This window comes from Bufo bufo, chromosome 3, assembly GCF_905171765.1.
Source record: "Bufo bufo chromosome 3, aBufBuf1.1, whole genome shotgun sequence".
Taxonomy (NCBI): Eukaryota; Metazoa; Chordata; class Amphibia; order Anura; family Bufonidae; genus Bufo; species Bufo bufo.
Genome location: NC_053391.1, coordinates 450662234 through 450678229, shown reverse-complemented (window position 1 = coordinate 450678229; position 15996 = coordinate 450662234). Strand labels below are relative to the sequence as shown.

Genomic DNA, 15996 nt, shown 5'->3' with positions numbered 1-15996 from the left:
AAATAATTAATTAAAACCATTAACTTTAATATCAAAACGTGTGGTGTGCCATAGATCTCTACCTACAATGTCAACAAGTAGACTGTGTACATTCAATCGTCATATACCTGGAGGAGAATAGACCCCAGTACAGCTGATTCTGGGGCTGCTATCACCATTGAGAGACTACCAAAGCCCTGAAGAGAAGTTAGAAGGATGCTATACTTACAGAAGTGACATGGGTTGGAGATCCAGTGCTGGGAGGCCATGTAGGTACCGTAGAGTCTGGAGCAGGAGCATCCCAGATTGAGGACGTGGATTCAAAATCTGTCCATTTCTTTTGGGAATCTTGGGCATATGTGTTTCGGGGAAAAGAAAGCTTGCTAAAAACTTCTGTGACAAGGAGAGAATAAAGACAAGTAGTAGAGACCATCATAAAGTAGTAATCACACAAGTTGTATAATGTTACAAAGCATCTGTATGACTAGGCTGCAACACTACATATATCTATGTAAATGGAACACTGTGCCAATATCACAATCATACCTGCAATATTACTATTGGTTTTTAATTATGCATTTTACGTGAAATTAAAGCCATACAAGCAATAGTTTTATATCAAACTACAGAAGGCATTATATAACTGACAGTCTTGCCTACAGGCTATAGTAGCAAGTCTACTTATCTTATGCATTCACTAATTCTTCATCAGGGTTAGTTCACGTCTGGGTTGCAGGGTCCACAGGGGACTTTAGTCACAGATGCCAAAAACACTGCAGCACGCTGCGCTATTTTCTCCAGTAAAATGCTGGACTCCCTAAGGGAAACCTGATGGACCCATTTACAGACAACAGGGTCTGTCCAGCACTGCTGGTTTCAGTTATGTGCCGGATCTGGTATGTTATTTTTGTTGCTCCGATCAGATAACGACAAAAACAACACTGCTGGTGTGAACACAGCCTAAGATGGCATAGGACAAGTACTTTTAATAAATGATCTGAATAGGTTCATTTACCACCAAGGTTTTCACTTGCAGAAACTAACATTTAAGCCTCATGGTATTTTTGTATCAGTGTCAGATCCGCATTTTTTGGAGCTTGCACATGGAACCATTCATTTCTATGGGTCACAAAAGAAAAACAACGCACACGGACGTCATCCATGTGTTGTCCACATCTGTATGTCTGTTCTACAAACTATATAACGTCCTATTCTTGTCCATATTGCAGACATGAATAGTAATTTCTGGTAATGGGAGTGAGAAAATGCAGACTGCACACGGATGGTGTCCATATTTTGGGGATCTGTGGTTTGCAGACCGCAATACAGACAAGCTTGGTATGCATGAGGCCTTAAAGAGGACCCGTCATCAGTCCTGACATGTCTGTTTTAAAAAAAAAAATATATATATTCCCCATAAAATAACTATTCAGGGGCATCTTTCTTATACCTAGAAATGTATGAAGGAATTGGGTGTATGAAGCCAAGTGGGTGTTACCATTTCCCTTGTCAAACATGTGTCCCTACACAGTTACAAGTGGTAATATTATGGGGAATACACTTATTTACTAAAGGAAAAATGTCAGAAATGGTGACAGGTTCTCTTTAACAAAACTCAATCATCGATTTAAAGGAGTTTTCCAATTAGCAACATTTATCTAGCCGATAGAAGCATGATCACTGAAGGTCTGATCGCTGGGACCCAAAGTGGTGGTCTCCGATTCCCCTGTATGAATGGAGCTGTGGTGTGCCAGTGAGACCACCATACCGCTCACTTCTGTGGGACTGCTGGTGACAGCCAAGCACTGTAGCCACTCATTTTTCCCTCTGGTTTTCCTTGCTGTTTGACAGAATATTTCAGCGTGTTTCACTGCTCTAGCTAAAAAAAGCCCAACAGAAACTTGATCTGCCACTTATAAGTCAAGGGCATCCATCATGTAAAAGGGAAAGCTCTGACGCCAGGGTGAGTAGTGCCTAATGCTTGCTTCTAGTTATTTAAATGTATGTCAGTATAACGTGTATTTTAGTCATTTAAATCTCTCGCCCGTTCATGCTTAGGAGTCCAGTGGGTGGTCATATGAGTGGCTGACAGGATTCTGTGGTCGCACATGCTCAGTTTAAATCTTCAACTGCCACCAGCTGTGGCAATTACAGGGAAATAGTTACAGCAGAAAGGTCACGCCCTCAAGAAAGGAAGTGCTCCCTGAGGAAGGACACATCCCCTGAGCTGCCAGTCTGAAGCAGAACAATAAATGTGGAGATCTCTGGACCCATGTGAGGTACAGGACTGGTTCTCGCTTTGTTAGAAAGAGATCGCCATGTACTGTATGGTGTCTGATTTTAATGCTTAAATCAGTTATAAGATAGCCTCTTTAAGGGATTTCAGCACAGATTTATGCGAGCTAATGCCAGCTTCTATTTGCAGCAACTATGACATAATAAAAGTATCAATGTACTCACCTCCTGTTAAATTGAAGGAATTGCTTGGTCCAAAAGCAGAGAATGAATTTAGTGCAACATAATCAGGACTGTTGGGACTGCTGATGGGACTCCATAAGCCAGAACTAAAAGTAATACAAGAGGACAGTGAGCGGCCTCACAATATTAAATACTAAAGTCACACAATTCCATCCATTACTTTCAATGAGGAGAATCCAATAGGCTACAAACTACATCTCCATCTGTTCTTTTAGTAAATATTTTTATTCCCATAACATAATTGTAAAGCATCATCCCTCAGAACACTGCGATGTGTAACTCCTCTATCACACGCATGGAATGTATGAAAACCTGTTACCATTCCAGTCAGCGAGGGGTGGTTTACAGTCTGACACTGGCAGCACCGACTATAGTAAGACCTAGTTGTCAACCTATTCACACATTTCCAGCAGGATTACCTGAGGAACACACAATGTAAAAATTGAGAATTGTTATATTATGGGGATATGGGGAAGACAAGCATTCATGGAAACAGATGTCAGGAGAGGTGACAGATCCTCTTTAAAGTTAATACAGATAAGAAACGCTTTGTTGAAAGGGAATGGATCATCAGAAAATGACATTTAAAGAATATTTAATGGTTTTCTTTTTCCATGCCCAAAAACATAAGCCTATTGTATGCTAAAAGGACACACACAGAATACCCTCACAGGCATCCACCCCCATATAATTGCCAGCCTGTCATCCCCATCCCCCACCAGCATCCAGACTCTTACTTTTCTCTTACAAGAAAGTACTATATTATCCCGCCTCTAAAACAGCCTAGGGCAGCTCTACAGACCGCCCATTTGTGCCGGTGACGTCACCAGGCTCACTGCTAGGTGGAAGTCTCCACCTAGCATAGTGATGTGAGGCCCGGTACGTCACCGGCACACAACAAACAGACCTTGCCCTGCACGATGCAGCACAAGGCAAGGAGAAGCACCGAAGCAAGGAAATGCTCTGATGCACCTCTGATACATAGTAAATCAAAACCTGCGAAAAATTCACAATTTTCTAAATTAGAATTTTTCGACTTTTAAAACAGATAGTAAGTCCTCACAAAATAGTTATCAGTCAACATTCCCCATATATCTGCTTTATGTTGGCATCATTTTGTAAATGTCATTTTATTTTTTTAGGACATTAGAAGGCTTAGAAGCCATTTTATCAAATTTTCAACAAAATTTCCAAAACAAATTTTTTAAAGCACCAATTCAGTTATAAAGTGATTTTGAGGGGGTTATGTAATAGAAACCACCCATAAATGACCACATTTTAGAAACTACACCCCTCAAATTATTCAAAACTGATGTTACAAACTTTATTAACCCTAGAGGTGTTCCACAGGAATTAAAGGAAAATGGAGGTGATATTTCAAAATTTAACTTTTTTGGCAGATTTTTTATGTCAATCATTTTTTTCTTGCAACACAGCAAGGGTTAACAGCAAAATAAACCTCAATATATATTACTCTGATTCTGCAGTTTACAGAAATACCCCATATGTGGCGGTGAACTGCCCTATGGGCACATGGCAGTGGTCAGAAGGAAAGGAGTGCCATATGGATTTTGGAGGCAGATTTTCCATAATGTTTTTAAGGCACCATTTTGTATTTGAAGAGACCCTGACGTACCCCTACAGTGGAGACCCTCAAAAAGTGACCTCATTTTGGAAACTACACCCCGTAAAGAATATATTGGGGGGTACTGAGCACTTTTACGGCATTTGGAAACACTTGGCTGTGAAAATAAAAAGTTTCATTTCTTCCAAGAAAATGTTGGTTTAACCCCAAATTTTTCATTTTCACAAGGGGTAGCAGGAGAAAAAGCACCCCATAATTTGTTACCCAATTGGTTTATGGGTGCCATTGTTTGCCTTTTTTTTTACACTTTTTCATTTTTTATTTATCAAGACTAGAGATGAGCGAATTTCATGTTATGAAATTCGTTCACGCTTCGTTTGATGTTAAAAGCAGAATTGCGTTCTGAATTCTGTTACCACGGACCATAACGCAATTCTATGACGGGATGCATAACGGAATGCCTTAATAGAAGTCTATGGCCTGCATAACGGATCTGGCCCGTTTCCGTTATAGAGGAGAGGACTCCCCTGCATAACGGAAATGGGACGGATCCGTTTTGCAGCCCATAGACTTCTATTATGACGGAATGAATAACTGAATGCCTCTAAAGGCATTCCGTTATGCATTCCGTCATAGAATTGCGTTATGGTTCGTGCTAACGGAATCCATAACGCAATTCTGCTTTTACCACCAAACGAAGCGTGAACGAATTTCAAAATATGAAATTCGCTCATCTCTAATCAAGACCTATTTAGATATTGAAGATCTAGTGGGCCTGATAACTATACAGTGCATTGCAATAGTCATCTATTGCAATGCACTGTATAGTCTGTATTACAGTTACTGTAAGGCTGATCAGACACTCTAGGTCTGATCATCCTTAGGCACATGGCAGCCCGGACACCTTTGTAAGGCGTCCGGTTGCCATGGCAACCACCGGCCCGCTGCCATCGCAGAAGCGGCGGCTCCATAGAAGAGAGAGGGAGCTCCCTCTCAACCACATGGATGCCGCGTACAGCAACTGACCAAGGCATCTATGGGGTTAAACGGCCGAGATCGGTGCCTGCTCCATTCCTGAGCCGCTGCCATCAATGCCGGCAGAGGGGATCAGGCTTTTGGATGGGGGGGGGGGGGGAATCACAGTTTGAAACCGTCATTTTAACACTAAAGCGCTCCGATTGTTTAGTCTGTAGAGACTAACCAATCAGAGCACTTACCGGGGAAGCAGAGAAGGAACCAGAGTGGTCCCTTGCCGGCGTCTCTGCTCTCCGGGACACTTTATAGCGTCACAGCCCCGGTAAGTCCAAATGTGTGAACGGGTTAAAGAGGATCTGTCACCTCTCCTGACATATCTGTTTTAATAGCTTCTTGCCTTCACCATGTAATAAGAATTATAGAGTATCTTTTCTTATGACCCTGCGTTGTGCCATTCTTCTCTTATTCCTGTAAGAAGTTTATAGATAAAGGTACAGACAGGTGGGCGGGGGTCCCTGTTACAGTCTGACACTGGCAGCACAGATTGGACAAGGTGTGCAGGGACACACCCCCAACTGGTAATTCCCATCAGTATGTTTATCCATAAACTTCTAGCAAGAATAACAGAAGAATGGCACATCAGAGTGTTGGAAAAGATGCTCTAGAATTGTCATTTCATGTGGAATAGAATTATTTAGTAATCAGGCATGTCAGAAGAGGTGACAGCTCCTCCCTAAAGGCCATGTACACTTTTGTATTATTATTATTATTGCGCTATATTTATTTTGAGCTACAAAAAAAATAAAAAATTCAATTGTTCTTTATTAAAAATGTTGAGCCCCTTTCTATGTACAGCCTTTGGGTTCTCTAGTTGCAGGGTTTATATTTTTACTGTGTTGTGTCAGGCAGCTCAGCTGACAGCCCCTTATCTCTGACCACCTAAACACTCGTAATAGCTCAATTCTCATCTTACTGATAAGAATGTAGCTTAAATAAGTGTTTATGACCCCTTAGGTTTTATTGGCACAAAGTGAAAGTTAAAGTACATTCTCAGAGCTAAACAAGCAGTTAACCGTTAATATTTTTAATAAAGACCAATTGAAAAAAATTATTTTTAGCCCAAAATGAGTAAGATGCAATCATAAAACAATTGCTCCCGAAGGCTTCCATAGCCTTTAAGGTTGATTAATATGTGTTTTACATAGTGGTCAAATCTGACAAAATCTGCACATCTAACATGCAGATTTTGGATTTGAAACAGACTTGATGCAGCATGAACCCTCTTCAAATAAAAGGGAGAAATGTGCAGTACTCTGCATCCAAGACATACAGATTTTACAGCAGATTTTTCAATGGTGTATAATTATCATACATGTCAATCTACCCTCATGGCAACCACAAGACCCCCCCACACACACCGCACTTAGAATAAAATAAAATTCCTTGTAAATGTAAATCTAAAATGCATTTCTTACCTATCAGAGTTGTCACTGTCAACAGAGATTATATGCGACATGCTGATGCTGTTAGAAAGGTCACTTTTTACAGCAGATGACTTTGATAATCCACTGCCTCCTGCTTAAAATAAAAATAAAGCGGGAAGAGGGGGCAATTTAGTGGAATCTGCTGTTCTACTACATCATAACACAGTCCATGAAATAATTATCGTACCTGGGTTCTTGTCATATCCTGCAGCTACAGCAGCGAATGTGGGATTGCCATTCCTCCCCGGTAAAGATGATGCTTTAGTCAGCTTAGGCTTGGTGACTACAGAATTCATTCTTAACTCACTAGAAAAGGAGATACTTTGTTACACGCATTGGTGGTCCTTCTTGTACAATCACTCCTTTAGTAATAAAGCTATGGTAGATGCAATCAGCTTCCTAATGCCAAACAAATGACGGCCAATTATGAAATTCTTTTGTTTTTTTAAGTTCACAAGTGTTGGGTTTGCATATTACAAATCTGACAAAGATACACAACAGAAATCTAAGGCTTACGCTGTGCTGCAAATATCCTGTGGCTTACAGATTTGCAAGAGGATAAACTTCACTGTTAGGGCTCATTCACACAACTGTATAAATGGGTCCACATCTGTTATGCAATTTTATGGAACAAGTGTGGACCCATTCATTTCAATGGGTCCGCAAAAGATGCGGGCAGCACACTGTGTGCTGTCCGCATCCGTATTTCCGTTCCGTGGACCCGCAAAAAAGAGAGAGTAAGTCCTATTCTTGTCCGCGACAAGAATAGGCATTTCTATCATAGGGCCCGCCATGTGCAGTCCGCAAAATGTGTTACACCCACGGCCGGTATCAGTGTTTTGTGTATCCGCAATTTGCGGACCACAAAACACTTACGGCCGTCTGAATGCAGCCTGTGACAAACTGCCATTTGCCACTGGGCATTGTAGAAAACTTATGGCTAGCCTCCTGCCCTACGACTATGGCCCCGGGACATATTACCCTTCAAGAACCGTGTAACAGAACTATGCCGCATGTCTGGACTGTTAATAGGACCGAAGGCGGTCAGCCGTGTATACTAAAGATTCTGTGGAACTAAAATCGGATGCGCAAATACACGAACACCGCTGACCCTTACCTTCTTCCATACTGAACTTTCAGCTCCAGAGACTAAGTCCCGTTCGAAGATGGGACTTAGTCGTTTTTCTGCATGAAATTGACCGACCGCACAGCCCAAATCTATGGAACTGTTTTGGGCAGGAAATTGTGCTTGCGGTCGGTCATAAAGGACTTCACTTAACTTTTGATCCGCCGGAGGGATTTGTGTGATTTTTGGAAGTGTTTATGTTTGATGTATGCGGAGTTTTAATATGTAATTTTTATGGAGATGGAATGTATGGTTTTAAAGTTACAGTGTATGTTTAAAAACTGTATTTTTACTGTCTGTGATAGTTATGTTAATCCATAATTATATCACAGACAGAAGGGAGGATTTTGTGTATTTGGGTGGTGATTCCTGTCCTGTTGTTCTCACATGTGTATTGGTGATTTCCCTTTGTCCTGAGAGATAATTGAATTGCTCTTCGGGGTGTCTCCAGGGCAGAGAGGAAAAAAACATGATGCATTGTGGGGATGTGTTGTGTCTGTCCTGTGTCGCAGTCCTCCTTCTGGTCCCCTAGGGGCGTGTACACCAGATGGGGACCTGCATAAATACGGGAGGGTAGCCCTCAATAAAGAGTTCAGTTCATGTTTTTCTAACCCTTCAAAACGCAGCCTTGTCTCGTTATTGGAGGGAATTGCTGTGTCACGCTGGGGATTGCTATGCTCTGCATAATCCCTGGAGGAGAGATCTTTCCCACACGGTCCTGAATGCTGGAGGTTCATTCAGGGTGGAAGGAAGACAGCGCGGCTCCAGTTAAGCTACGGCGGTTGTGGAGTCTGCGGTGGTTGTGGTGTCCAGTGTGGTGCTTGTGGTCCTCGGCGCAAGCTAGGAAGCGTCCATTAACGGAAGGGGATCCGTTACACAGCCGTATTCTGGAAGGATAATCCACGGTATTTCTGCACAATATAAATAGCATGCTACTTACTGAATTTTTGTGGCAGATTTCCCCATTTCAGGGAACCCCCATAAACATGCATGGGAAGTGGACAGCTAATGAAACTTTCAGTTTGACATGTGGACATAGATTTACAGTGCAATAGAGGTCCAGGAAGGCTAACTTAATAGACATGCACCTGAACCAGTTGGCCTCACCATTTTGTTTTTGTATATTGCCTGTACATGCAGCAGAATAGTTGCAGAAAATACACCAGTCAGCTGTGTGAACCAGATTTTCAGCTGTAAAATTTTCTGCAACTAATCTGCTGTATTTGAATATTCCCATACACCGTTAATATGCTTAGTAAAAAAAAAAAAAAAAATTCTAGAAGTAATGTGATTTCTGTCCATCATACTTACTGATTGCTCGAGCTGTTGACAATGCTGCTGTAGCTGCTTCTTCCCCCATAGCCCAAAGCTGGAGGTGGTGAAGGAGAGGTAGGAGCTGGCGAGGTTTGCCGTTGCTTTAAGAAGTCATCAATATTGTGGGTCTGGACTGATAGTTTGTAAAGGCTGTCTGCTGCTATAACAACATTGGAATAGACGTTACAAAGACAATACTGGTCAACACATTTATCTTCCCAACTTTTCAATACATTTCAATTTCTTCAAACTTGCTAAATACCAAATGGCAGACTGCTCCAAGCTATACCCTGTATGTATATATACCAAGTTACCCAGGAAAATAAATTTAAGGCATTTTAGGGGGCGTTTTCTTTTAAACAGTGTTTTGAATCCAAAATGACTGATCCTCATCCCTAATTCTCAGGTCTGCCATTGGGAGACCGCTGGTATGACGCAAAATACACTAAATGGATGACGGCTGGCCCGATATTAATATTTAATGTATGGGCAGACCATTTCTTTCTGGTTAATATGAACCATATTCTGCTTTTGGGAAATTCTACAATATATATTGCAGATCATCAGATTACAGGAATTTCAGAGAGAGCTCGTGAATTGGATGCATGTATGAGAATTCATCTTATATACTGCAGTCATCAGTGTCCTAACCTAGAAGTCACAAAAACCCTAGTGGGTACATAACCTCAGCATGCTTTTTAGTGGCTGACAACATCACAAACATCTAAAGCAGATCACCCAGAATGTGCCGCGAATGCACGGCACACAGTGTACTGTAAAGTGCTTATGCACATACATGTGAGTTGAAAAGCCCTCTAATATTACATTGCTTGTTTTATTTGTGATGAACCTACTGGGGTCATTTATTAAGGGTCATGCTATTATTTAAGCCATAAAAGTAGTCACAAGTCCTTTTATTGACCAACTACTGTCGCACAGCCTGTTTAACGGCCCTGTCAAATTTACTAAAATTTATGCCTGGAAACAGGAGTAAATGTTGGCAAATAAATGACTCCAGACAGGGGCTGGAGTAGCTTTTACGCCAGGTGCACGGACTGCTGTAGATTTGCCTAATTTATAATGAGGCGTATAAATTAGCCATATATTATGGCAGTAGAGGGGGGAATCTAAGTCCAGCATAAAAAGATGGTCTTAATAAATTACACCCTATTGACTGGACTTATAGAAATAAAGGTGCAAAGTGCAAGTTTTTTTTATACTTTACTTAAAATAATGATCTAAGATTAACGATAGAGGTGAAACTGTAACGCTGGCCTGTGTCCACTGCTCCTATTGCTATGTGTGTATGTGAGAACAAAAGCTTAGCTCAGTGTATCTCACCTCAGGTTCAGCACTCCTCTGCTCTGTGTATTGCTGTCCAGCTCATGAGTAAATAGTTCATCAGCTCCCCTATAAATACCAGCTTGTTTCTCACACTCTTTGCCTGATCAATACAGGTCCAGCTAGGTTCTGCTTTACCTTGTTATTTCAGCTATAATCCGGTTAGAAGCCTTTTCCTGACTACAAATTAGCCTGATCCCTCTGGTACTCCAGAGTGGACACAGATCATGATAGAAACGCAATATAAAATATTCAACAATATAACTTACTTGAAGGTTATGTGAATGTGAAGTCATTATTGCCAAGAAAGTCAAAATAGAGAACGTGTAGCAGTGAGACAACATACTACTATTGGGGGTTATTTATTCTATTGTAAACTAAGGCCCGTTTCTGACAAAAGCATTTCCAAGACACACTGCAGCTCGTCTGACCAAAACGCTCTGTATCCTGCCTGATCACGGGTTTACTGTACTCTAATCACACCAACCGTTTCTCGCAGCCGCACACAGCCGTCTGAAACCAGCCCAAAAATGTACATCTGAGTAGTGTGGGTGCATACTCACAGCTGCCTGTTTTATGGATTGGCACCGAGTCCCACTCTGGGAGTGGGGAGTCTTTTTCACCTTCTGAGCTGCTGGTATTGCCTAGCTCCTGACCAATACGACTAGGAGGAAGTTTCGCCTGCAGTGACTGCCTGTTCTCCATTAGCTTACTGCTGGTACCTGCACAAAACATTAACAAGCCATGCGCTGTGAGATGCTGCTTCACTCAATTCCAGGGAAGCCACAAAGCTGTTAGCAGCAAAAGGCAAGAAACATCCAAAACAAAAATGTGAAATATACCTCTCGTTTTCTGCAGGTTTCTTGCTTTTGAACCATTCGCTGCAGAGTGTTGCACAGAAATTTTGGAAAAAATTTTATGCTGTTTATTTTCCAGGGGGGTGGTGTATGGCAATTCCAAAGAGCTGGAATAATAATAATAATAAAAATAATAAAAACTTCTTATAAACCAGCATCCTATAACTTTGTCCACTTGCCATTTGTGTTTCTATCCATTACAATGCAAGTAATGTACACAAAATCCATTAGGATTAGGAGGACTGTCAGCAATTACCATAAGTGTCAGCCAATGTAAAGGGCTGGGGAAAATCTTTAGCTGACAAGACCAATGATTGGTAATGATCAACGCTCATTTCTGGTCATTGTCTCATATAAATATGATGCCAATCACCCAACAATCGATCATGTGTCGGGTTGTGACATATTTGTCAGCAGCACATCCACCCCTGTAAACAGGACAAGTGCTGCGGACAACTGAAATTCATGTATATCTTGTATATGTGGTAAAAAGAAGCAATATGTGCCACTTTTCTCCTCTGTGGCACCCAGTATCACGCTTTGGTGCTCCCTTTCTGGCTGCAGCTGTGACCTTCTCTGTACACAGATCACCACTGCAGACAATGACTGGCCTTAACAGTGATGTCTCTTATACTGCCGAGGTTAGTGATTGGTAATTCTATTTTATTAATATTATGTTCAATAATCCCCAAAAAATGAACATTTTATATATATATATATATATATTTTTATATATATATATATATATATATATATATATATATATATATATATCTATCTATATCTATATCCACACACATATAATACAATATCATATAACATAAGGCAATATAATCAGACCCTGTACTCCCCCACCCACTCTCCTTCCTCCTCTTCGGTCATGCACCTCATCGCAAGTCCCACAAGCCTCTCAAAATAATTCAACATGCAACAAGAAGAAATGAGAGTGAGAAAACATTTTTTGAGCATTCAAATAATTGAAAATAACGATTAAACTAAAACAGGCTGTTTTTCAGCTGATCCAAATTTTAGGACCACATGCCTTTAAAAGGCCAAATCTGTGCAAAGATGTGGATTCATTGTCATTTTCTGTCAGGTAGTCACACGTTGTGATGGAAAAGGCAAAAAAACCTCTCCCTTTTTGAACGTGGTCGGGTTGTTGAACTGCATAAGCAGGGTCTCTCACAGCGCGCCATCGCTGTTGAGGTGGGACGCAGTAAGACAGTAATTTGGAATTTCTTAAATGATCCTGAGGTTATGGAACAAAAAAGTCAAGTGGAAGACCCAAAAAAATTTCATCAGCACTGAGCCGGAGGATCCAATTGACTGTCCGTCAAGACACTGGACGATCCTCGACCCAAATTAAGGCCCTTACTGGTGCCGACTGCAGCCCAGACGGCAACCATCAGATGGCATCTGAGACTGAAGGGCTTCAAAAACAAAAAAACGTCTTCAAAGGACCTCGTCTCCTTGAACGCCACAGAACTGCTCGTTTAGACTTTGCTAGAGAGCATCAAACATGGGACATTCAAAGGTGGAAGAAAGTTTTATTCTCTGATGAGAATTTTTTTTACCTTGATGGTCCTGATGGTTTCCAACGTTACTGGCATGACAAGCAGATCCCACCTGAGATGTTTTCTACGCGCCACAGTGGAGGGGGCGCCATAATGGTCTGGGGTGCTTTTTCCTTCAGTGGAACAATGGAGCTTCAGGAAGTGCATAGCCGCTGGCTATGTCCAGATGTTGCAGAGAGCATTCCTCATGACTGAGGGCCCTCGTCTGTGTGGTAACAACTGGGTCTTTCAACAGGACAATGCTACAGTACACAATGCCCGCAGGACAAGGGACATCTTCCAGGAGAATAACATCACTCTTTTGGCCCATCCTGCGTGTTCCCCTGATCTAAATCCAATTGAGAACCTTTGGGGATGGATGGCAAGGGAAGTTTACAAAAATGGACAACAGTTCCAGACAGTAGATGGCCTTCATGGAAACGCTTGCATCAAGCATGTCGAAACGAAAGTGATAAACAATAATGGCGGAGCTACTCATTACTGAGTTCATGTTTGGAAGTTGGATTTCTGTTTTGGGGGGGTTTATTTTTTTTTTGGAGGTGTGGTCCTAAACTTTTGATCAGCTGAAAAACAGCCTGTTTCAGTTTATTCGTTGTTTTCATTAAATTGAATGCTCAATAAATGTTGTGTCTCACTCTCATTACTTCTTGTTGCATGTTGAAGCTCTACTTGGAACCTTGTTAAGATCCAGCCATGCTAAATATGATTTTTTGCCATTTTTCAAGTGGTTTTAAACTTTTGATCAGGACTGTATCTGCAGAATCTGCTGCACACGGAGGACACCAAGAATCAGCATGCACACCAATTTTATACAAAAAATAGGGGGACCTATAAACCCAATGAAGTAGGTATATTTGTAAAAGTGTATGAGTTTCATTAACAGAGAGCAGTGGCACCGCCAAAAGAACGGATGTCCACTGTTCCACAGAATGGTCCCAATATCTGCTTCCCACTTTAACTGTCAATAGGTAATAATAAAATCCTTCAGTAAGATCCGATAAAAGTTAGAAATAACTCCTCCCATATTTCCTTCTGCTTAAAAATATTAAAAGCAGAATGGCTCTGTACATTCAAACCCACATCCCTTCTTTGTTTATTCCAAGGGTGGCACAGTTGCCGATATTGGTCAAAAAGTTGTATGCGGGAGAGGGAACTCTTCCTGGAGTTGTTGAAAGCTCTTCAATGTACCGCCCCTTTGCAACTGCGCCATGACTAACATTCCTACAGATTTCCAGGGGATAAAACCCTCCAATCAGAAGAATTTGGGCAATCTGTGTCCCAGATATCACAACAAGCTGCTTTACCTTTTTCCTATACCTTTCACTGATCCTGACATAACAATATTAGTACCTGGCAGTGTATGGCATGAACAGTAGATGTCCCTGCGCTAATTGTTTTTTTAGATCAGCTGCTCTGTTGGGGCCCTGTGCCCCTCGTTCTCTTTTACTGCCCTGTATGCTAATTAGTAGCATCGGTACTGGGAGGAGGAGACGGCCGTGTTTCTCAAGGGGCATCTATTTCTCCCTGGTTGAGAGCTCTCCAATCACAGCAGAGAGCGTCACAGTCAGTGAATAAAAACCAGCAGTGTAAATAATGAACATCTTCACCTTGGTTTGACTTCTATTGCATTCTCCTTTTTGTTGGAGCCAAGGACCTTCCTGCTCTTGTGTTTTATTTTACCAATTTCGTTCTCAATTTTATCAGCAATGGCTTGTTTTCCCTTTGACTTTTCTGGCTCCTGAAACAACAAAACACAGCTACTCTTAGATGACAATGGAGTTGTGGTAAAAATTACACATTCCTTAAGATACCAATGGACAGAAATAATACATGTATAAAGAACACTAGAGGCCAGCAAAATACAGTCGGGTAAGAGCCTGGCATGTAGTAAGCCAGCAGTAAAATACTAGACAACAGGAACTATATCAACCAGCTCCTTACGTCTGTGAAGAACACATCCAGTATGCTGGTTTTATTTTTAATTTTTTTAAATAAAAATGTAACTTACCCTACAAACCTCACCATCATAAAAATCTCCTAATTACACTCCTAAGTCTTTTTCCAAGTGTTTTCCACCATGTACTGTACAGCTCAGATAAGGGACACCATGCAAGCAATACATTTCATTTTCTGGCTAGAGGGTCATACCTCTTTGAGAAGTGGCTCAGTGTCAGGATTGGAAGTTTCAGTGGTGGTGGAAGAGCTGTCATCATCTGCAAGAGAGTCCTTCAGCTCATCTTCATGTGTCTTGGCTTTTACTCGTCTTTCTTTTTCTTCATGTTTCTTTAGGAATTTAACTTTTTGCTGGAGAAATTTCCCTTTCCCTAAAATGGAAAAAGAGACACAATGCAGTGCACTAAAAGCAGTCAAAATAAAGTTGTACTAAACTTCTATAATGTCTTAGCAACAAACTTTGCTCCAGTCTGCATAGCCTGATAAGGCAGAATAGAATATAAATGTTCTACTCTCCCCAGTTAAAAATAAAAAAAAGTAAATGGACATTTAAAGGGAGTCTGTCACCTACTCTGAGCGTTTTAGACCACTCTGAACGGGTTATCAAACGCTTGCCACCGATTAAAATAGTACCTCTCATGTCTGTGGGGGGCAAACGGTCTATAATGCAATCTGAGCAGTTTAAAACGCTCACTCTAGGTGACAGACTCCCATTCTACTAGTACAGCGCTGGCCAGGTATTTAGCCGCGGGCTGCCTGCTGTGTAATACAGCAGACACTCGCGGCTCATGTCCGTGACCGGCGGTAATTCATTGGAGTCCATGAGAATAGGAATCTAATGATTATTTACTTTATAGGGAACTATAACAAGCAAAGTTTTTAGAAATAAAAAAAATGAAAAAATTCAAATCACCCCCTTTTCCACAAAATAAAAATACAAAAAAAAAGTTATAAAAAATACACATCATGGTATCGCCAATATGTGAAAACACCCATACTATAAAAATATCTCTCCATATGGCAAACAGAAAAAAAAAACATCAAAATGGCCTATTCGCCGTTTTTGGTCGCTTCATTTCCCACAATTTTTTTTTAAAAAGTGATCAAAAGGTCATACACACCCCAGAATGGCATCAATGAAAACTACAGATTGCCCTGCAAAAATAAGCACTCATACATCTCTGTACACATAATTACTAAAAAGTTATAGGGGGTCACTAAAACAGATTTTTTTCCCCCAAGTTTTTTATTATTTTATCAGTACCAAAACACAACAAAAACTAAACATATAATCGCCAGATTCATGCTGACCTGTAGAATGAAAGTATTT

The 15996-nt window shown here is 41.0% G+C and overlaps 1 protein-coding gene across 3 annotated transcripts in view; it reads right to left on the bottom strand.

Annotated features, from left to right (window-relative positions):
• The window catches only part of TMEM131 (transmembrane protein 131), a 255812-nt gene that overhangs the window by 5636 nt on the left and 234180 nt on the right, over positions 1–15996 (bottom strand). Inside the window, exons 32-40 of one of the 3 annotated variants that reach the window (XM_040425124.1) lie at positions 14862–15037; positions 14321–14451; positions 11125–11246; positions 10846–11004; positions 8939–9101; positions 6689–6807; positions 6493–6595; positions 2440–2543; positions 209–372 (exon numbers count right to left, since the gene is read on the bottom strand). In XM_040425124.1, coding sequence (XP_040281058.1) covers positions 209–372; positions 2440–2543; positions 6493–6595; positions 6689–6807; positions 8939–9101; positions 10846–11004; positions 11125–11246; positions 14321–14451; positions 14862–15037 — 1241 coding nt within the window. The remainder of the gene's footprint in view (positions 1–208; positions 373–2439; positions 2544–6492; positions 6596–6688; positions 6808–8938; positions 9102–10845; positions 11005–11124; positions 11247–14320; positions 14452–14861; positions 15038–15996) is intronic. The other 2 variants (XM_040425125.1, XM_040425126.1) reach the window with 2 other exon arrangements.